The 24,053-nt window shown below is 41.3% G+C and overlaps 2 protein-coding genes across 6 annotated transcripts in view; one reads left to right on the top strand and one right to left on the bottom strand.

The window, feature by feature from the left end:
* The window catches only part of nrg1 (neuregulin 1), an 86,815-nt gene extending 74,056 nt beyond the window's left edge, over positions 1-12,759 (top strand). For 2 of the 3 annotated variants that reach the window (XM_075456048.1, XM_075456049.1), the window contains one exon: positions 8,931-12,759. In XM_075456048.1, the coding sequence (XP_075312163.1) occupies positions 8,931-9,297 (367 nt within the window). In that variant the 3' untranslated portion in view covers positions 9,298-12,759. The remainder of the gene's footprint in view (positions 1-8,930) is intronic. The other variant, XM_075456050.1, reaches the window with a different exon arrangement.
* Positions 12,760-19,806: 7,047 nt separating this feature from the next.
* Positions 19,807-24,053, bottom strand: part of fbxw2 (F-box and WD repeat domain containing 2) — a 39,572-nt gene continuing 35,325 nt past the window's right edge. For all 3 annotated transcript variants that reach the window (XM_075455973.1, XM_075455972.1, XM_075455974.1), the window contains exon 8: positions 19,807-21,728. In XM_075455973.1, the coding sequence (XP_075312088.1) occupies positions 21,440-21,728 (289 nt within the window). In that variant the 3' untranslated portion in view covers positions 19,807-21,439. The remainder of the gene's footprint in view (positions 21,729-24,053) is intronic.

Consider the following 24,053-nt stretch of genomic DNA (forward strand, 5'->3'; position numbering starts at 1 on the left):
TGGTGGTGGTGAAGATAACGTTACACACCCGTGGCCGTATTTGCAAGAAATATTTTTGTACGTTGAAGTGAAAGATTATTCCTACCGAGAGTGACTGAAATATTGGCATTCAAAAACTCCCCGTCCAACCCGAAGAAGCACATCGAGGTAGGTTAAATTAATTTTCATTCAATGAAGCCATAATGTCAACGTTATTCAACATGAATTACTTATCATAAGCCTGTTCAGATATCTGGCTAACGTGATGGCCAGGCTAACGTGTGCTAGTTAACTTTTCTGATTAGCCAATGTGTAGATATTTAAAGCCTTTTTGAGATGAAGCTGTGTGATATCCCATATTAGCAATATCATTTAATAAATCTGACTTACCCCCTGCTGCGTCCTGTGAGCCGAGTTCCAGCCTGGCGTTGATGAAGGTAGTCCGGCTAGTTGGCTGGGGCCACAAAAATAAAGCATTTTTTTTGCTTCTCAAAACAATATGCGTTCAAAAGAGTAGTACATTTGCGTCACAAAATCGTACATACAGAAAAAGTCAGACCTCACAATCGCTTGGCGCTATTTTCTCTCCCTTCGTATCACTACGGGTTATGTAAACCGTGCAGACCGAAGTGCAGACCGAGCAGTCCCCTGCTTCCGAGCAGCAAACACCGTAACAGGCGCGGCTGTCGGCAGGCGGCAGCAGGCAGTGATACGAAGGGAAAGAAAATAGCGCCAAGCGATTGTGAGGTCTGACTTTTTCTGTTGAACTATTTTGTGATGAATTCAGGAGGATGAATGTTGAACGATTTTGTGACGGATTCAGAAGGTGCAGTGTGGTTTTCATCCTGGCCGTGGAACAGTGGACCAGCTCTATACCCTCGGCAGGATCCTGGAGGGAGCATGGGAGCTCGCCCAACCGGTCTACATGTGTTTTGTGGACTTGGAGAAGGCGTTTGACTGTGTCCCTCTGGGACTCTTGTGGGGGGTGCTCCGGGAGTATGGAGTGCCGGACTCCTTGATATGGGCTGTTCGGTCTCTGTATGACCGGTGTCAGAGTCTGGTCCGCATTGCCGGCAGTAAGTCGGACATGTTTCCTGTGAGGGTTGGACTCCGTCAGGGCTGCCTTTTGTCACCGATTCTGTTCATAATTTTTATGGACAGAATTTCTAGGCGCAGCCAGGGCGTTGAGGGGGTCCGTTTTGGCAACCTCAGAATCAGGTCTCTGCTTTTTGCGGATGATGTGGTTCTGTTGGTGTCGTCGGGCCGTGACCTTCAGCTCTCACTGGAGCGGTTCGCAGCCGAGTGTGAAGTGGCTGGGATGACCATCAGCACCTCCAAATCTGAGACCATGGTCCTCAGCCGGAAAAGGGTGGAATGCTCTCTCCGGGTTGGGAATGAGATCCTTCCCCAAGTGGAGGAGTTCAAGTATCTCGGGGTCTTGTTCACGAGTGAGGGACGAATGGAGCAGGAGATTGACAGGCGGATCGGTGCGGCGTCTGCAGTGATGCGGGCTCTGCACCGGCCCGTCGTGGTGAAGAAGGAGCTGAGCCAGAAGGCCAAGCTCTCGATTTACCGGTCAATCTATGTTCCTACCCTCACCTATGGTCACGAGCTGTGGGTAGTGACCGAAAGAACGAGATCGCGAATACAAGCGGCCGAAATGAGTTTCCTCCGCAGGGTGTCTGGGCTCTCCCTTAGAGATAGGGTGAGAAGCTCGGTCATCCAGGAGGGGCTCGGAGTAGAACCGCTGCTCCTCCGCATCCAGAGGAGTCAGATGAGGTGGCTCGGGCATCTGGTTAGGATTCCTCCTGGACGCCTCCCTGGTGAGGTGTTCCGGGCCCATCCCACTGGGAGGAGGCCCCGGGGAAGACCCAGGACATGTTGGAGAGACTATGTTTCTCGGCTGGCCTGGGAACGCCTCGGGGTCCCCCCAGAAGAGCTGGAGGAAGTGGCCGGGGACAGGGACGTCTGGGTTTCTCTGCTCAAGCTGCTGCCCCCGCGACCCGACCCCCGGACAAGCGGCAGATAATGGATGGATTTTGTGATGCAAATGTATTACTCTTTTTGAGACATTCTTTCTGATTCACAAACAGATTTTTTTTACTTAATTACTCATCCAGCAATTATTTTGTTGAATCCAATTAAATAGATTGTGTTATTTTAAACAATGGTTTTGTGTCTTTGTTTTCATCATAGGTTCAATCCAGCTGAACTTGCCTTCCTCACTGAGTATTCTGCTGCCATGAGCCCAGTTGCCAAGGCAACCAACATCTTGCAAGTCAAGTTGTCACTAAAGTACTGCAAGCCTCTAGTGGATGCTTCACAGGTAACAATTATTCTTGTATTTCTTTTACATTGCCTTAACTCTTTAATTACATTACATTACATCACATTACGGTCATTTTGCAGACGCTTTTATCCAAAGCGACTTACAATCAGTGTGTTCCACATCGGTAGGCAAAAGAACTTCAGGTCACAAGAAATCACAAGTGCATTTCCTCCAAAACCCAAACAGCTAACAGCATAACTAGTGCTAGAGTAAGTGCGATACGTTAGGTACCGAGACAAATGGGAAGACCATTTAGAAAACAAATAAGTGCGTAAGGAGCTAGGACGAAACAGGTGATGTCCTCAGTGAGCGGATCAGGGTAGTGTTTCCTGAAGAGGTGGGTTTTCAGCCTGCGGCCAAAGATGGGCAGCGACTCAGCTGTCCTGACATCAGTCGGGTCACAGCTTTTCTCTGCCAGAACAGAGAAAAGCTGTGACCCTAATTAATTAATTAATTTAAATTATATTCAAATGTTCTTTTCAAAATGTGTTACTTTTGCACTTTGTGTCAGTACTTGTTGCTGAAATGTGCTATACATATAAACTTGCCTTGCTAGTGGGAATCAAGAACCGTTTTAACATGTTAGAGAGTTGCATCAGATCTATAATTTATAGATTCATTGTCACTATTTCAGGAATTGACTACATCAGACCACACATCGAAGAACTCTCCCTTAAGCTAGCAGATGCCAAAAGTTCATCTGATGACGGTGACTTCTTCTCTGCTCTGCAGTCGTGTCAAGCCCAAGGTGGTGCCAGAACACTGGACGGATACTTGGCCTGATCAGCGGATCACATGGACTTGCTGAAATCCTTCCCAGCGGTGTGCAAGCTTTCCGTGAAGCTGAACGCTCCTCTACCTGCCTCAGCGGCCTGTGAAAGGCTCCTTAGCATCGCAGGACTCGTCTTCAGTCCAAGAAGAGCGAGAACGAATTCTCATAACTTTGACACCTTTTCAGTTTCAGTTAATAACTTCATGCTAGTTTGTTCATATCACACACAGGGACGTTGAGAGAGAGAGTCACCATTGATGATGGCAGACGTTAAATTTTTAATGTTGTAAAAGTTTAAGCCTCTTTCTCCTGTGTCTGTATATGATGATTTCACTGTAAGGAAGCCACAATAAATATTTATAATCAAAATTATAACCACTCACTTTAAAAAAAAAAAAACTTTTACTTTTGATACTTAAATGTCATGTACTTTAAGACTTTTACTCAAGTAATATTTTAAAAGGTGACTTTAACTTCTACCAAAGTCATTTTCTGGTAAGATACTTGTACTTTTACTCAAGTATTGCTTTCAATTACTTTATACAAGACTGGATCCACTTTTCTGGTCTTGGTGAAGACTTGAGGAGCGCTGTCTGAATAAACTGCAGCTGTCTGATCAATCTTCTAGGCAGACCTATAAGTACACTTTTATAGTAATCACTTTTACTGAAGACTTGTAAATCACTCTGACACATTAAGCCTTGAAATATTCTTCAGGTGATCGTAGACTTACCATACCTGACTTGGTATGCCTGTTGAAGTCCAGGTCTGAGTCCATAATGTAAGTAGGTAAGTAAGTAAGTAAGTATGTAAGTAAGCAACTTTATTTGTCCCAACTTGGGCAATTGTTTTGCAGCAGTAGTACACACACATACACTCACATACTTCCACAAGACATTATAAAACTTGTAAAAGATAAAAAGAATAAAAATAATAATAATTATATTGAATAAATACATCTTATGGGTTAGGGGGGGTTGCACGGTGTAAGATTTAAAGATAAAAATGCTATGAAGAAGTGAGATACACAGTATAAAAAACTAGACCTACCTAGAAAATAAATAAATACACAACCTGACATATGGCTATCTGCATTTCTTAGTGGAGTTAAGCAGCTGAACAGCGGAGGGTATAAAAGAGTGCTTGTATCTGTTTGTCCGGGCTAGTGGATATTTAAAACGGGAACCAGAGGGTAAAAGCTGAAATTCACTGTGCAGAGGATGAGTGTAATTGTCTAAAATAGATTCAGCCTTCCTGATTACCTGTTCTTCATATAAAGCAGTCAAGCTTTTCTGTTGAGCACCGGTTATGTTACTGCTTACTCTGATGATCTTAGATATGGCATTTTTGTTTTTCACATTAAGAAAAGCATACCAGCAGATGGCAGAATGGGTGAGTATGGATTCAATAAAGGATCTATAAAACATAGTCATTAGAGACTTATCAACATGGAACCTATGCCAGCTTCCTGAGACAATACAAGCGCTGTTGCCCTTTCTTGCACAACAAGTCCGTGTTACTGTTAAAAGTCAATTTGTCGTCAATAGAGCCTTGGTATTTGTACTGTTGAACAATTTCAATGTCCTGTCCATTTAACTTGGTTGTGGTGGGGTTGCAGGTATTGTGTCTAAAATCAATGCACATATCCTTGGTTTTGGACACATTTAGTTCCAACATAGCTTCCTGACACCAATTTACAAAATAATCCATGATGGGGCCATGTGTCGTTTCATTATCCTCCAGCAGGCTGACAATGACTGTGTCGTCCGCAAACTTGAGGATGTGGCGATTGTCAGTGTCAGAACGACAGTCGTCAGTGTAGAGGATGTACAGGAGAGGGGATAAAACACAACCTTGAGGAGAGCCTGTAGATGAGAAGGATAATCCAGAATGGTGACCATTTACTCTCATTCGCTGAGAACGATTTGTGAGGAAATCAAGGACCCAGCCAGAGATGCAGGGGTCCAGTTGAAAGCGGTGGATGAGCTTCTGCACCAGAAGATGGGACTGGATGGTGTTGAAGGCTGATGAAAAATCTACAAACATTGTCCTGACATGGGTCTTTGAGCCCCCAGGGTGTTTAAGAATGAGATTCAGCAGGGTTATGGTAGCATCCTGAACTCCCCTGTTGGTTCTATATGCAAATTGCAGGGGGTCAAACAGGTGGTTTGTCTTTAAAATGATGTTCTTTTTGACCAGTCTTTCAAATGACTTCATTACCAAAGAGGTAAGGGCTATGGGCCTGAAGTCATTGAGGGTCTTAGGGTGCTTGTTTTTAGCAATGGGAACTATCGTGGATTGCTTCCATAAGTCAGGCACTGTCTGAAGGTCCAGAGACAGATTAAAAATGTGTTTAAAAATAGGGCCTAGTTGCTCTGCACAGCAGGAGAGCAGATGACTAGAGATATTGTCTGGTCCTGGGCTTGTTTTCAGTTTGCAGTGTTTAAAAGTCTTAACCACACTCTGTAGGAAAAAACAGGCTGCTGGCTGGGTGGTGGAAAGCAGGTCATGTTTAAGGTCTAAAATGTCTTTTTTAAAATCATATTTTGTATCAAAACGTGAATAAAAAGTGTTTAACTCCTGGGCTAGGATGGAGTCTGTTGGGTAACCCACCAAAGCCATTTTACTTGGAGTTTTATCATTCAGCCCAACCATAGTTTTTAAAGAGTCCCATGCTGAGCCTAGGCTATTGGTGCTCAGTTTCATCTCCACTTTGTGTTTGTATTCCATTTTGGCCCTTCTAATTTCACGTTTGATGTATTTTTGGATGTTGTGTAATTATATTGTGTTGTTTAGCTTAAATGCTTTCTTTTTCAGGTTTAACAGTGTTTTCAAGTGTTTGGTGACCCAGGGCTTGTTATTGGGGAATGTTTTGACAACTTTGGTGGGGATGACAGTGTCCTCACAGTAAGTCACCCATGAGCTGACTACATCAGTGAGCTCACTTATGTTTTGGGATGACTGAATAAACTCCTCCCACACAGTGCAGTCCAGACACCCCTGAAGGGTCAGTTTAGCCTCCTCCGTCCACACTTTTACTGTTTTAGTGGTCACCTTCCCCCTCTGCAGGCATGTGCGATAGGCTGGGATGAGGTGCACAGCGTTGTGATCAGCAGAGCCCAGAGGAGGGAGAGGGATAGAGTCATAAGCACCTTTGATAGAACCAAAGCACTGGTCCAAAATCTTGCCTTTTCTGGTGGTGCAGCGTAGATATTTATAAAAACACTTGAGCACTTTATCCAACGAGCAGTGGTTGAAGTCGCCCAGGATCAGGTTGGGGGCGTCGGGAGAGAGTGCCTGTAGTTTGTTCACCGACTGTTGGATTAAATCCAATGTGGAGCTTTCATTGGCTTTCGGGTGGATGTAAACAACAGTCACGAATATCTGGGGAAATTCCCGGGGCAGGTAGAAGGGGCGCATGGAAACGGAGAGTAGTTCAATGTCCTTTGTACACAGTTGTTCTCTAACTAGTGTTGTTTTACACCAGTGCTCGTTTATGTATAGACAGACACCGCCTCAACGCGTCTTGCCGGTAGTTGAGGCATCCCGGTCCGTGCGCAATGGCAGCCCAAAGCCATCGATCGCCAGGTCGCCGTCAGTATCCTTCTCCCCTAACCAAGTTTCAGTCAGGGCGAGGATACACGCATATTTGTACTCATGTTGGTAGCGAACAAGAGCTTGCAGATCGTCTGTTTTATTCCGTAGCGATTGCGCGTTGGCTAAGATGATTGAAGGCAGAGGGATGCGTGCCAAGGACCGATCGCTGCCGTACCCCGCCTCTCCTTCCTCGCTTCCTGTTTCTGCGGCGCGATGAGCTGGAAAGGTTTTCATTTGTACTGTCAGCGTAGAGTTCTGTGATGTTGGGAAACAGCAGGTCCGGAGGTGGCCCAGCGTCCGCGGACACTTTAGAACTCAGTAGAAAGTCTCTGGAGTATACAATCCGAGTAGGGTTTGTCGTAGTGTACCAGCCTGCTCCCAGACAAGCCCATAGTACAACTAGTGCGAAAACAACACCCCACTCCATCTCGGCATGCTGTTTAGTCTTAAGACGAGTGATGGTTAAGTTATTTACGTTTACTGGCGAAAATAAACACTTTGTAAAAAAACAAAACGAACAGAACAAACCAACAAAGACTGTCAAACACACTACAAGCTGCCGGTCGCTGCGTGCGCAGGCGCCTAATAACAACATTAGATATTGCAGTTGAACACAGATTTTTAACCATTCTTCATTGGCTCCAAAGACAATGACCTCTGTTTTGTCTTTGTTTAAATGAGGGAAATTCATCCCGTTGTTTATTTTTTCAAGGCAATTATTAAGTGTTTGTAGGAGAATATAGTGTCCGGGTAATATGGGAATATATATGTGTGTGTCATCCGCATAACTGTGGTAGTATATTTAGATGCTTTGTATTATTTGAGCCAATGAGAGCATGTAAATATTGAATAAAAGACTCCCTAAAGTTGAACCTTAGGTACTCCACATGACATTTTTTTCCAGTACCTATAGACACAAGGTAGTCTCTGTTTTTCAAATAAGATGCAAACTATTAGTGCTGTGGCAGAAAGTCCTACCCAGTTTGCCAATGAGTGCAGCTAATGAGAATCGACAGGTGAATTCAACCCAATCCAGTCTAAGACAATCATAATCCAATCAAATCAAATTAATTAGATTCCAAATTGGTCCAATTCATACTGAGCCAATTAAAGGGACACTTTGTAATTTCTTCCCCCATCTAGTGGTGCAATTTTATTTTGCAAAGTCGAATGAATTTGCTCTCTAGCGCCTCGCGTTTTCAAATGTGTGTTGCAACTTCTTGAACTACGGCAGGCGGTATGTGTCAAGATTCAAGAAGCTATAGCTTCAGACTCAAGGTCCATACAAACAAAAAGACATCAAGACACACAGTACAAAGGATTACATAACACAGATACAATAACACTATAAATACAGATGACAGATAACATGTCAGATAACAGAAGTTGACATAGCCTTTGGTGTGCAAGCAATGCAATTAGTCATATTCCGGGAGTTACCGGAAGTGACGTCGACGCACCGGTAGCGTTAGCAGCAGTGTGTAGTTGCTATCTGGAAAGTGTTCTTTTAAATAAACTCCCGGTAAACTTACAAACTTTCTAATGCCTCGTTTTGTGAGTTAAGAGCCTATGTGTACTACGGCAGAAGTTTGGTAATAATCAATGCATTATTAGTGGGATAATTTACCAGATAAAATCTATTTAGCATTAGCGGCTGTAATAAGCCATTCGGCGGACGTGACGTCAAAATGACGTCATTTCCGCTTGCAGGCCTGGCGTTGGGGAAAACGCGATTCGAAGTGCTTTATGTCCCTCTCGGCACTTCGTCGTTTTTCATAGACCGGAAGGACATGGCAGCCTCCATAGAACTCGCCCGCTCTATGTAGATACAGACAAGTTATTCTTCACTCAGGAGGATAAGTGAGATTGTTGACAGAGATAATTTTACAACAATGAGGACTAATTTATGAATGAATATGTTGATTTGAGCTAATAAATGACTTAATTTATTACATAGTGTCCCTTTAAAAAAATTTGCCTGGCTAAAGAAGCCAACAGATTACAAACAAAACTTCTCTTTGACCCAACCCCCCATCCTGAGGGTGCACAAAGTGATTGTGGAAAGAAAAATAAAAAATGTTTTATGCATCGTACCTAAATTTGCAGTCTGTCATTCCTACAGGGTGATACAGTGATTATTAGTTGTTGTGCGATAAGTTTGATTGTGTAATCCTGCTAACACTCTTAAATCATCTGTGTTCATAGTTCTAATGCTGCAGCTACCGTGTTTCTGTTCTTATTGTGTTTCTGCAGGTTTGTGTCTGCCATGAGAAATCTGACTCAGCTGTCCCCAGAGTCACAGCCTGCTCCCACATCTCCAGGCTCTCCTGCATCAGAAATATCAGCCTCCCTATCCAGCTTGGCAATCTCTGTCCCCTCAGTGGCTTTAAGCCCCTCTGTTCAAGAGGACCACCTCCTGCTGCTGGCAAAAAGAAGTCAGCCTCACATGTCCACAAGGGTCGAACAAATAAGGAGCTTTTCCCAACGCTATTATGGCCATGTGGCACACAGCTTTCTGTCCAGCCCAGTGCTTAATATGCAAAATTTGAACTATCGAATCATAAATGATCACAACATCACAGCTACCATCCACAGTTTCTCACCATTACTTAAGAAATGAATTAATCCAGACAACAATACTAGTGACTGCAGAACCAAAAGAGCCTCTTGCCATGTGCTGCATTACTTCAGTGGCATGCTGGTGAGTGAACCCAATGAGCCTCAGGGGGGAGACACACCCTTACTCACTGCAGATAGCACTCCAGCCCCTCGGGCTTCGAACAGCAGCAAGACTAACTCAACATCTCCAAATAATGACCTGCAAATGAAACCATCAAGCCCTACTCTCTAACCAGATCTAACTGATGTGTAAAGTATAAAGAAATAGCTTCAAATCCTTTATGTTGAAAGGCGAAAAAATAAATCCTCACCATTAAAATATTACTTCACTTTATTACTGCAGTGTAAAGACTTCTAAAGATAAGATAAGACTTATTTTAGTGATGTAGTGAATAAAGAGTTTTATAAAAAAAAATAACAAATGTACAAATGTGGTCATGTGTTGCAAGTAAAGTGCCATATGCTAGTATGCAGCAACAGTTAACAATATGATTCAGAGTAAAATATATAATTGGTGCCTTTTTGTTTAGTATGCTTAAGGGAAAATAACATTACACACTGGGCTATATATAACATTCTGATATTTTAAAGGATCGAGGTGCATGCTATCCTTACATGCTGTGATAGAATGACAAACATGTTAAGGTTTCATTTTCAGCTGTTTCATTTAACTAGTCACTTATCTGTTTGGTTATAGGCTGTCTCACTAAATCTTAAAAAATACACATCACTTTATCAGTTTATCAGCCAGGACAGTTATGTACTAGTACATTATAAATAAGCTCATTACCTGCATTTGATGAGGTAAAAAATAGAGATATTTTTTATTAATCAGTGCACTACACTATGGAGTAACTGTCTGTTCCAGTATCCTGCCGCTGAATGGATATCATAGCTGTGAGAGAATTGTGCAATGGAAAAAAAATCTGCTTCTTAGGTGTTAATTATGCTTCCACCTGCAGTGCCCTCCATAATGTTTAGTCACACTTTTCTCTCTGCTCCTCAGTGTAAAATTCTAAATTGAAAAATTCAGACGTGATTAAAACTCCACGCTTTGATTTAAAGTCTTTTCATGCATTTCAGTTCCACCATGTAGTAAAATCACAACACTTTTTATACAAAGTCTCCCTCATTTTAGGGCACCAAAATGTTTGGGACAAAGCAATGGTAGGTGCATTAAAGCATTCATATTTAGTACTTTGTTGCATATCCCTTACATTCAATAACTGCTTGAAGTTGGTGATTGTTAGACATCACCAGGGGCTGAGCATCTTCTCCAGTGATGCCCTGCCAAGCCTCTACTGCAGCCACCTTCAGCTCCTGCTTGTTCCAGGGGGCTTGTTCCAGGGGGCTTGTCCCTTTGCGTTTCTTCTTCAGCATATAGAAGGCATGCTCAATTCGATTTAAATCAGGTGACTTGCTTGGCCATTCAAGAATTTTCCATTTTTTTTAGCTTTAGAACATCTCATGTTGCCCTAGCTGTATGTTTGGGATCATTATCTTGTTGCAGGATGAAGTGTCATCCATCGAGTTTGGAGGCATTTACTGGATGTTTCTAAATGCCACAGCAGTTACATCATCAGTCTCCATAAGCGCGTCAGTACCTGTTGCAGCCATAACATTCCCACCACCATGTTTAACAGATGAACTGGTATGCCCGGGATCTTGGCGGTTCCTTTTCCTCTTCACACTTTCTTCTTGCCATCACTCTGACACAGGTTCATCTTGGTCTCACCTTTTTCCAGAATTCTGCAGTCTCCTTTAAGTAGTTTTTTATTTGCAAAGTGTAATCTGCACATCCTGTTTTTGTGGCTAACTATGGTTAGCATGTTGCAGTGTAAGCTCTTATTTCTGTTCACGAAGTCTTCTGCGGATAATAGTCTCTGACAAAGACAGACCTGCCTCCTGAAGACTGTTTCTGATCTGCTGACCAGACCTGAATTGAGGACGTATCTTGACCATAGTGAGGATTTATCTGTCATCAGCAGTGGAGGTCTTCCTTGGCCTACCCGTCCCTTTGCAATTACAGAGCTTGCCAGCACTATTATAATACTGTACCTCCATAGCATTTAAGCAGTAAACAAATACACTTCAATCATGAATTTTTTCTAGATGTTCCAAAAGTGTTGCATGTAAGAACACAGATGGCCAAAGTTTCTTCCCAGGTAGCCCAGCTTGCTGCGTAGTGAGAAGTCTTGAAGACCAGTGAGTGCACCGGTGTTTGTATACAGTAGCACATTCTCAATATGTAGACCATTCTGTCTTTGGTGAAGACATTGATATGTTACAGAACGATGCATTTTGTGCTTTAAAGAAGAACCTACTGTATACATTATGGTGAACTGCTTTAAGTCATATCTCAGACTTTTACAAATTGTGTTTGTTACAACTCCCCACAACTGTGTGCATCTATGTTTTCAGTTGCCCAAGCTTTTCAAATATGCAGTGTCATTGTATGCGTGATTAAATAAGACTAGTAAGAAATCATTTCTTATAAAGTTTCCATATTCTTTGAATGTGATTACAGGTCATTACTGCTTGTATGAACAACTGATCCAAAGAGTCATTTCTGGGTGAAGGACACTCTCCCTGTTGGACATACAGATTCGGTTTTCATTTCACTTCAAATCAGTTTATTTGTATAGCGGCAGTTCTCAATATGTTTTATCTGTAGGCACTTTCAACTGTGAATAAACAAGTCCTATGAAATCAGTCAATAACCTGAATAATTGTAATCCAATTAGAGCCTAATTCATCCCAATTCATTATAGTCCAAATCAAACCCATTCTGCAAAATGCTTTGTAGCTGTATTCATATAAGGATAGCCTAGCCAAGGAAAGCAACAGATTGCATTGAACCTTTACTGTCAATCATTCCTCCACTCTGAAGGTCAAGGGTCAATGGGCAACAGTGAAGAGACCTCCAACAGAAGCAGACAGAAAGAGCAGCCATCTGCCTTGACCTCTGAGGGTGGGATATCTGAGGGGTGTACTTTGAAGCAAATTCAACATCACCAGACTTTCTTGGTATTAGCTTACTTGACAAAGCCTAAAGCTTCCCTCAGAGATGATGGTACTATGACAGCTGTTCTGACTTTTCTTTGTTAACTCAGTCTTTCTTCTTCGGTTTCTTTGCACGCTCACATGAAACGGATGTTTTACGCATCATTTGTCTCAACAGACAAACTCAAAGCATGGTTCCCGTGGAAACATGATGTGCCGCCTATATTTTGTTTTATTGTTACTGCAAGGCTTTTTTGGTAGGTGAGGAGGTTTAGATATTGAATATAGGCTTGTTAATTCAACACAGAGTTCTGTTTAAATTAGCTGATGTTTGATTAACATTAAAATCCATAGTGGGTCAAATTAATCAATTCAATCGATTAAATACTGATGTCAATAAATCAATATGTTGTGGTTAATTATGGTGACTAAAATATCTACATTTGATCAACATTTAACTGACCAACAATTAAAATTCTGTATATATGTATATGTATATATATATACATATATACATACATATCAAAATGTTGTTTGTGTTATTTAATTTATTAAAATTGCCACTGAACTTACGAGTCATTGTCTTTTTTTTTCTACTTGCAAAATGAGTGTGTAGCATATCAAATTGCATCAGAAAATGATTGTATGTTCATATTCATGTCTGAGGCAAACCACAGAAGGCAAATTTTGTCCGTTAGTGGACTTGCTGAACCAGACTAGGGCAATAAGCAAATTGTATTGGGTCCTGAAAGGTGTTAACTTGCCAAGTGAGGTATGCTAATAACAGTCCCTCTAAGGCTCTGTTTACATTTCACCATTTCTTCATGTCGGCGTCTTGCAAACTATTTACATTTACACACAAAGTTGCTGAAACGGGGATTGGCTGATTCGCTAGTCACATGACTAATCAGCCATCACATCACGTGATCGCCCTTGCATCTGGAGCATGCGCAACTGCTTTGTATTAACAGATTTATCAGGGCTGCTCTGGACATTCGAAAGTTCTTGCGCCATTCTTCGGCGACAACAACTTGGTCCACGAAATTGTCCCACCATGCGCTGCTTCTTCCCGGTCTAACCCAAAAGCGGCGCTCCATGTACGGCTTGCGTTGCTGCAGTGACTGGGTTCTCATCATAAAAGCCAAGTAGCTAGAGCTCAGCACTGCGGATCCGCGTTTCTCACCGTTTACAACTGCTAAAATCAGCATCGTATGCGAATGCTTACGTGGGCTCCGGCGTCTTTGAATCCTTCCACCTATGAAGTCGTATTCCAGTATTTTAATGTAAATGGACAGTGCATCCGCGATAGAAACGATATAGAAACAGATTAGTATAAATGGCACCTAAAACTTTCATGATGTGTGGGTGTAAAGGCAACTGGTCTGTAGTCACTGAGTGCAGATAGATGGGATATTTTTTCTCTTGACTCAAGGTTAAAGAGGTGATGTAGAATCCCACAAAACTGTTGCATAAGGCCTTCAGGACCCTGGGGCTGTGTCCATATGAACCTGCAACCTGGTTCAGTCTCTCCAGCTTCTTCTTCACCTTCAGGGTGAAGGAGGAGCACCTCATTGTGTCCTGAAGTGGAGCTGGGACCAGAAGGATATGGGTACAGGTAGAGTGTTTGATCTGTGTTGCTGGAGGCAGGGGAGGAGGATGCTTAGTGTTGATCCAAACTCAACCTCCTGAAAAACACGTTCAACTCATTGGTTCCGTCCAGGATTCCGCCAGTCTAAACCTCTTTCACCTTTAAATCTGAAATCGTTTTCCATCCCTGACCATACATCTCACATTGTTCAATTGGAGCTTTCAGGGCTGCCACAAACGATTATTTTGATAGTCGACTAATCACAGATGATTTTGTTTCGATTAGTCGACTAATCGGACCTGTTGCATCAAGGTGGTGAAGACATTATCTCTGTCCCTTAACAGGTTGCAAACAGATTTAATGACTTCTTCTATGAAGACTAAAATCTCTGATGAACATGACATAAATTCCTTTGAGATTAGTGAAGTTGATTTGTCAGATGTAATGAAAACCAGCACCAAGTTAAATACTACGGTATCAACTTAGCTTAATGCCTCTTGTCTAACACTAGACACAAAGAACACAAAGTTTGTCTGGATTTCTTTTTAATAAAACCATCTGCAACTGAATTGTTGAATGTTAGAACTACAGGTGATTTCCGAGATGACGACGTAAGAGTGCAGAGGCCAGCTCCAGGTCTCCCGATCACATTTGCCAAACTTTCTGCCTAAACATCGGACTTTCTTCTATCAAACTGTCACAGCGCGTTAAGCTAGATTTATAGTTGCCTTTTCATGGCGCTCGCGCCGTGAGCGACGCGTTGTCGTGCACCAGTCGAAAGTTGTAACTTGGCGCACGCGGAGAAGGACAAACCGGATGGACCAATTTGAAATCAGGCTCGGCGAGGAAGTGCGTCTGTACAGGCACCTGTACGACTGCACTAAAACAACATAAGGACCACATCAGCTCCCAGAACTCCTGGACAGAGATTGCCAGAACTTTAGCAAAAGAAAGAGAGTTTTGTAAAAGTGCGTGGAAGAAGCTATGGTACAGATATGTAAAAGCAAAGAAGAGGTCAGAGACACGAAGTGGTGATGCTGGGGGCTTCAGACCGTCACCTCTATTAAGCAAATTGTCTTGGCTCACGAAACAAATATGGTCCAGGTACTGCAACAGCATCATTGATGACAGTGCTACTCTTCCTGCTCTTGACAGTGGCATTGCTTTCTTTTCGACTTTCGTTGTAGAGTAGTTAGCGGTAACCTTCATATAGCAGCGACACCTCTGTGACGGCGAAGATTGCAACTACTGGCGCATCGACCACGAATAGACCGTTCAGTCTATCCAAAAGCACACTGCCAAATCGACTCAGATGTTGCATCCACAACAGGCAGAAAATCAAAGAAACGCTCCTGCACTTCATGGTTTGAGTCAATGTACCTCAGCACAAGCACCAGCTGCGTCTGTGTTGACACGTTGGTGGTCTCATCTGCTTGGATGGCAACGAAATCATCAGACTCGACCTCCTCCATGATATGTCCCCTGATGAGCGCTAGCATGCTTTGAGACGTGCCCTTAAAAACAATGGCAGTTCTTAGGTGCTCCTCAAACACCTCATCCAGCGATGCCACCAAGTCGACAAGGCCACGGAAAACACCAGGGTTGTGAGCCCTCAGCTCAGAGGAGTTTAGCTAAAATTTCAACAACCGAATACTCCAGCCAGGGAAAGCTTCCATACCAGGAATTGCAGAATGACATTTTTTTTGCGGAGAAAAGTTGTGCATGAATGGTCTTTGGGGCTTTTCTGTGCCAAGGTCACTAGGCTACAATGGCCTGTTGCTGTTCCTCGCAGCTGTAATGTTGTCATGAACCTCGGTACTTGTATTGTTGTCATCGCTCACGTTTATTCCATGTCACGCTGCTTGGCACTGCTCCTCGTGCTCCCTAGCTGCCGTAGCTAACCCCAGAGGTGGGACCAAGTCAATGTTCCTAAGTGTAACCTTAACCTTCTCAAACATGTCACCACTTTATAAAATATATCCTCTCTCCCAAAAAATTATCGCCACTCTATTTAACTGCCCTAACTCTTCCTCATTAATCTTCATCACAAAATATCCTCAGTTGCATTTTCTCTAAAACTGTCTTCACATCCTGAACAAATCCACACTCTCCAAAAACTTTCACATCCTGTTACGGCCCTCACAGATATACACAAACATAAATCTATATGTAATATGTAGGGCTGGGACTTTAGCGCGTTAATTTCGATTAATTAACTACACACATATTAGCGCGTTAAAAAAATAACGCATTTTAATCGCACACTATAATTATTATTTTTTTTTTTTTTAAATACAGACGGATGGAAGCGTCGACAAGAGCGTGGTTGTGTGCAGATTATGCAAAAAGGAATTCGCGTATCACCGCAGCGTATCAAGCCTCAAATATCACCTCAACGCTAAACATGTAGCAGCTAGCGTGGAAGCTAACGGGGGCCCAACGCAGCTTAACATCCAAGATTCTATATACTGTGTTTTCATGCATGCTACATTCAGATTTCAAATAGGGATATGTTCTGTGTTTGTTGAAATATTGTTGAAAATGTTAATTTTCTAAAGGATAAAGTATATGCGATTAAAATGCGATTAATTTCGATTAATTAATTTCAAAGCCTGTAGTTAACTCGATTAAAAATTTTAATCGAGTCACAGCCCTAGTAATATGTAAGAAGGTTTTGGGAAACCCGGCCAATATTTGTACTGCTTTACCTTGCCATCAAACTAGCCTGCTATATAACTAGCAGTTGAGTTACTTAGCCAATAAGTGAGTGTTGGCTTTCATTCAAAACTTACCGTTCTTTGTGCAACTTCAAGTGTCAAACGAAGTTGGAAGTTGTCGCGTCTCCGTCTGTAATCTTCCAAGTCAAGTTACAAGTCTTTCTAGATTTTGTCCAGTCGAGTCTAAAGTCATCGAATTCATGACTCGAGTCGGACTCGAGTCCAAGTCACATGACTCGAGTCCACACCTCTGGCTAACCCTCCTAGCATGATTGTTAACTCCAATGTGACTGTTGACTTCGGTGCTTACGTTTTCCAGTAGAATTGGAGCTGTTTCGCTGCTCGCTCCAGCCCGCACCGTCACTTGTCCTTGTATTTTTGTGTAAATAATTTAAGTTACTGAACTAACAGTGCAATAGTACGCGTTCATTCATTCATTGGTCTTAAAGTATTGGTGAAATAAAGACAGATAATACCTTATTCAGAGGCTGTATTGTCTCTGCCATGTTCTCTGCCGTTATATGGATATATGTCGATCTCGACTGATCTAAATAGCGTCCAAAGGACGCCGACTTTCACCAAACTGTTATTGATGAGTAGATGAACGTATTTTATGCCAGAAATAAGGTCCAGGTTTTAAAAAAAACGAACTTCCCCTTTACGTGACATCCCATTCTTAATCCAGAGGGTTTAATATGACGTCGACCGTAAATGTCGTCCATTTGGTCAAACCACTTCCATGTCTTTCGGTTTGACCCACTCCGGCTGTTGTGGTCCTTTACCTGCCGGTAATCACTCTTCAGCTTGTCTCGGCACTGCTGAGAATTCCGGTGATAGCCATGGCTAGCCATCAGCTTGGCTATATCCTGGAACACCTTCTCATTTCTTGTCGCTCCGTCCAGTTCCTTCTGTATGCGGTCCTCGGCCACCACACTCAGAAAGGTCTGCACCTCGCTCATCGTCCATGGGTTGGCTTTCCTTCTCTGGTCTTCCATCTTCGCAATTCTGTTTATTCTCTGTTGCTCTCGCAGGTGTGTTTTCATACATGGCGGGTGATTATTTAAAGCTCCCCGAGCTTCGTTGCGTGTATGACGTAATTTCACCTGACCAATCAGTGGACAGCACTGATCACGTGACGTTTTAGTGTCGGCTAGTTTTTAGCCGGTACTAAAAATCGTAAGGGGTCCCACCTTCAACCCGCAATGGAAAAGCTCTCAATTAGGGTAGAGTCGAACCGTGTAGAGCCGTACCGGTACGAAAATGTTCGGTGGAAAAGGGGCATAAGGGGCCAAGCCCAGCTCCTGAAAAACAACCCCACACCATAATTCAATTCAATTCAAATTCAAATTCAAATTCAAAAATACTTTATTTATCCCAGAGGGAAATTAAATGTTGACGTAGCTCAATTAAATCAAGGAGTTATTATAGATGCTGATGGCTGTGGGCAGGAAAGATTTCCTGTAGCGGTCCGTTTTGCATCCAAACTGAAGAAGCCTTTGACTGAAGAGACTCTGTTTTCTGATAACAGTCTCATGGAGAGGATGTTCAGGGTTGTCCATAATTCTCTTGATTTTATGCAAAATCCTTCTTTGCATTATTGTCTCCAGAGGTTCCACAGTCGTCCCCAGAACAGAACCAGCCTTCCTTATCAGGTTGTTGAGTCTTTTTAGGTCCCTGGTTCTGATGCTGCTGCCCCAACAGATGACGCCAGAGGAAATGACGCTCTCAACAACAGACTTGTAGAAGATCTGCAACATCTTGTTGCAAACCTTGAAGGACCTTAGCTTCCTCAAGAAGTACAGTCTGCTCTGTCAATAATCCCCCCTCCACAAAAACTTTACACTCGGCACAATGCAGTCAGACAAGCACCGTTCCCCTGGCAACCGCCAAACCCAGATCCTCTGACCCCGCTCTGTCATTTTATGTGGCCGACCACTTCGTGGCTGAGCTGCTGTCATTCCCAATCGCTTCCACTTTGTTATAACACCACTGACAGCTGACTGTGGAATATTTAGCAGAGAGGAAACTTCACCACTACACTTGTTGCACAGGTGGCATCCTATCAGTACCACACTGGAAAAAATCTAAATCTTACCAAGTATATTTGTCTCATTGAGTATCTCATTACACTTGATATGAGACACAATTGCCTAACAAGTACCATTTCAGCAAGATATAGGGACTTGTTTTAATACAATACATCTTGAATATCTTGTTAAGTGAAAAAGTCTTGAAAACATCTTGTTTTGAGTCATATTTAACATGAAACAAGCTTTTTTTTTTTTCCATTTGAAGAGGTTTTTATGCTAATTTCAAGATCACTTTTAACTCAAAAGTCCTAAATATCACATTTTATTTCAAGAAATCTTGACAAGCCGATTTTCACTAGTTCCATTGGCAGATTTTTTTTTGCTTATTTCAAGCAAAAACGTCTTGTATTTGTTTTTTTTTTTACGTATTTTTGGAGGGGCATTTTTTCCAGTGCATGCCTTAATTTACTGAGATCCTGAGAGCGACCCATTCTTTCACAGATGTTAGTAGAAGCAGTCTGCATGCTGAGGTGCTTGAATTTATACACCTGTGGCCATGGATGTGATTGGAACACCTGAATTTAATTAGTGTATATATGTAGATATATATCTATCTATATGCTAGGAGTGAGTGTCTTGCTTATGCTTTCATAGCCTGCAAGAAATCATTTTTTATTTCAGTTTTCTTCACAAACTTGTACTTGTACTTGCTATTTTACTGGAGCTGGGCTTGGCCCCTTAGTTCCAGTGAAAGGAACTCTGAATGCTTCAGCATACCAAGAGATTTTGGACCATTTCATGCTCCCAACTTTGTGGAAACAGTTTGGGGATGGCCCCTTCCTGTTCCAGTAAAACAATATTTTACTGTTTAAAACAGTAAAATATCTTTGGTTATTTTTCTAAGCTGATTATTGCAGACTCTATACATGGGTAGGGAGAAAACTTTTAAGACATACCTACACACAACTCGCTGACAGTGAAGTTGTAGTTTTTAGCATCAGCACACTGAGTTCAGCTAACAGAGCGTGATCCAAACAACAAACACAACTATATACAGTAGCTGCATTTGCAACTGTTATTTATTTGAAAGAATGCAGCATTGAAGCACATTGGAAAAAGATGCAGATGACTAAATCTGACATGGTGTAGCCAAAGAATTTGAAAAGAAAATAAACACTTTACAGTTCTTTAATACAATCAGTTTAAGCCTTACACATTATTAAAATCGTTGTCCCATTGGAGATCCTTGCTATTCAACTGATGTTTTATATAATTTTATAAACAAGTTGTATTGTATTTTTAACTGAACTTAGTACTGCAGTGAGGAGGATATTATGATAGACAATGGTCAGACCATAGCTAGAATGCAATATATTGGTGTTTTTTTTTTTTAATTAGACTGAAAATCCTAAATTAAGAACAATTCATACATCTGCTTATCCACGTGAGGAGCATGTTATGGTCTGTACACAATCAAGTTGTGTGTTGTAAATGAGGACTAAATAATGTGAATACATAGTGAGTGGTGATCAATGTGCACAGAAACACATCAATGAAAATCCTGGATAATCTTTCATCAGATGTTAAACTCTGACATTTTGCACAGAATGAGGCACAGTTCACATAGATTATTTTCTTATGGCAAGAAAACTATCTATTCCAAATTTAATTTAAATCTAAAATTGTAATTTTGCATACAACCAAATTAATTCTCAATCACTTCCTTAACTGTGCAACATATTGAGGCCTTTAAAAATAAACCTGACGTTTAATTAGTCAAGATTAATAAAAGCAGTACACTGAGCAAGTTGTGTCAGGAATACGGCTATAACATTGTAGACATCTTAAAATTTTAGAGCACAGTAAATTTATGTAAAAAAAAGTTAAATGATTTACAATGCACCCATTGCCTTACTGCAGTGTGGCATACTTAGTCGTGTATTCTAGTTTGTCATATTAAATTAAAAGGCACATCACATTTCTCAAGCTGACATTTTAACCAGACATCCATGAGAAAAGCATTTTCAGTGGATTAACATGAAACCTACCAATGTTTTACATGGTAAACAACAATGTACAAAACTTCTCAACTGAAAATACAGCATATAGCTTTCTTCCTTGGTGAAAACTGCAAAAAAAAAGCTGTGAAAACCCTTGGAAATGTCTCCTCCGACATAACCATCTTAAGTCAAAGGAGATGCTCTCCTTCATCAACAGCAACTGTGTAAGGCAACCTTGCTTTTCGTTAAAGAAACAATTGTTTCTGTGAGTTTGCTCGGTGACCGGCATGGCATTAGGTGTGGCATAATCTTATTTTCATAAGAAAAGGTCCACCATAGATGGTACTTGATTGCTAGACTATTGATAAATGTCAATGACAAACATTATTTCTACAAAGTGCCAAAATGACCAAAGAGCAAAACTACCCCAAGTATTCAGTCTTCCACATTTCAGTCTAATACAAGAGATGGTTGTGTTATTTTGGAAACTTGGAAAACTTTTGAGAAAAAAAAATCTTTTTTTTTGGTCAGTCACACTATTTGGTCTTCATGGAAGTTTTTCGAAGGTGACGCGACCCAGGACTGAGTAAGCAGTAATAATTTCTTCCCAGTTCTTAGTCAGCCTTCCATTTACAATTTTTAATGTTAACATGTTTGTGTTTAGGAGAGGACTGCATGCTCAGGGAAAAACTGATGGAAAAAAATGCTTTGGTCCATGAATGTACTATCCTGGCAGTTATATATTCCAGAGCACATGTGGTGGCAGCTCATATTCCAACTGTCTGCTTTCTGGAGACCTTTCTACTCACCCATTCTCCTTCCACAATACTAAGTGAATGCTATGGTCAGGCATGCTGGTGGCAAACACTAGTCCAGAGTCATTGTCTCCATCCAGGCCATTTAGCCAGGAAGTCACGCCTGCCAGGAAGCTGGATCCTCGTTTGGACTTTCTGTAGGCTGGTAGAGGCCAACGGCCTGAAATAGCCTCTGTCCTCAGGTCCATCACATACAGGAAGTTGTTGTCGAGAAGGAGGGCAAAAACCTCACCAAAGCTTAGAAGGGACAGGTTAGCTGGATCCTGCATTTTTATTACCCTGGAAACAGAAAAACAGACAGCATTTTAGTGTGCTCAAAGCATTGGTTTAATTCTGTTCTCTTGTCCATTGCCACATGCGAAGGTAAACTGGCCATCAGTAGTAACGGAAGTTTTCCCTGTGGGCTCATGGACTATTAGGCCAGTAAAGTAACAAGGGTTAACAAGTAAGAAAAAATATTCAGTTTAAAATCTGTTGGTTTGTGACCTGATCAAGCTGTGTGATTACTGCATAAGGTTAGGTAGGTGGGTGGGTTTTGGGAAGGGGGTGTTTTTCATGACTGCTAAGTCTCATGCATCTAACAAATCGCCAATTAACTAAAGGTCCAGTTGAATTTATCCATTGCCTTTTCTCGTGCCTGTAAATCACTCAAAGCAAAAAAAAAAGAAACTTTTAATGTTTTATATACCCTATTTATGTTATTCATCTAATAAAAATTTAGGACATGGCATGTTAAGGTAATCTTCTATTAGAGTTAAGGATACCACTTAAAACCAATAAAAATAATCATTATGGAACAGCATGGTGGTGAGGGGGTTAGCACTGATTCTCCTAACCACCAGCACAAAAGTGGCCTGCTTTCCCAAGGACGTGGTGTTAGACTTGTTCTGCATGGGTTAGCTTTTAGCTCAGCTGTTACCCATACACAACACTACTCATTCTGATTCCCACCAGTTTCCTCCCAGCTTCTTCTCTGTCTCAGAATTTGCTGGTAGCGTTTGTAAAAGATTTTGTTGCTGTGTACCTGCTGGGTCTTTCTCATGTAGTAGCCAGCACCAGCTCTCTCACACAGTGGGGTTACATGGCACTGTAAAAATCAGATTAAGGGCTAAATTACATTAAGACCTTAATCTGACAAGAAATTGGATTGGAATTGGACTATTGTTTTCTTCCTTGATGTCTGTCACCATCTGCATGTCAGCAATGACATTGGCATCCTTCCTGCCATTTGGTGACAGAAGTAACAATTGCACCAAAAGAAAAGTTAGTGAGTTTAGGACATTTTGGTGAACCTGCCCTGAGTGCTTTCTTCTTTTTTTTTCATGCATTACTTTCACCCGCTCTGATCTTGAGTATCTAAATCCACAACATTTGATGAAACAATAGAAATAAAATCCACACTGATGTTGATTAAAGGTGAGTAACTTAGTACAATGGTTTGTTGTTGCATTGATCAGATTAGTGTAAGGTTTTTGTGCTTTGATCCCATTGAAGGGTCTGCCCAAATTCTAAGGTAAGAGTGAGCAAGAGGTGAAGCTCCTTTGCTTTAGTGACAGTGACTTAGCATTTAGCTATCTCAACTCTACACTTCCATGTTTCCTTCTTCTCTTATTCAGCATTGAGAGTGAGGGCAGTCCAAACAATACAGCTTAATACATTAAACTGCAGATTTTGAATACTGATTGATCAGTGACCCATATTTTTTTAGGTTTTTTTTAGCAATAGCAATTCTTCATCATTTATTTATTTTAGAATTTAATTGACAGGGACAGATATCAAAATACATAGATAAGCTGAAAACAGCATTCCAAAGCCAGTATCACACTATTTCAAGCAGAAGCTAATTTGAAACACTTGTCCTCAGGACGACAAAAAAACAAAACAGGCAAAAACAAAGAAGTAATGCAATTATACAAAATAAATACAGTTAATAACAAAATATTTAAAACTAGACACCAGTATAAGTTTGTTGCTGAATTTTTTTTATCATCATAAAGTAGTAAAGATTAGTCTTTATTCTTTAAGAGATAATTTTAACATGCTTTTAAAATTTAAAGTCGTCTAAAATTATACCTAAATATTTCCCCTCTGCTTCTTACCCAATGAGATCACCTTTATTTCTAATGTAATTCAGGTGCAGATAGTTTTTAAATAAAAAAGACCAACTTTATTTTCTTAGTATTCAGTGTTAGACATGAGGCATGAACTTAAGGATCTGCGATTTGGAGAATATAGAATAAAGAATAAAATAGAATAAAGGTGTCAAAGGCCACATACATCACTCAAAGAAAGAAATCAGTGAAAACAAGAGACTTTCGTGGCGTCCATATCGGCCTTGAGCGAGCCTAAGAGAGGCATGTCAGGTGTGGAACTAACCACAGGAGCAAGCTGGACTTGTGATGCACTCAGTTACTATGGAGACAACTACCAAAGATCACCAGGTAACTAATCCACAGCGAGACCATGGCCAACTGTCTAACTGTCCTTCAATTGGGCCACAATTAAAGGCCCAATTTATGTCAAAGCAAATAAAAAGTGATTTTCAAAAGTGCTCAGAGGAAAAGATAATCATTATAAAATTATGAAAAGAAGAAAGTGAAAATA

The sequence above is a fragment of the Odontesthes bonariensis genome, chromosome 22, assembly GCF_027942865.1.
Source record: "Odontesthes bonariensis isolate fOdoBon6 chromosome 22, fOdoBon6.hap1, whole genome shotgun sequence".
Classification (NCBI taxonomy): domain Eukaryota; kingdom Metazoa; phylum Chordata; class Actinopteri; order Atheriniformes; family Atherinopsidae; genus Odontesthes; species Odontesthes bonariensis.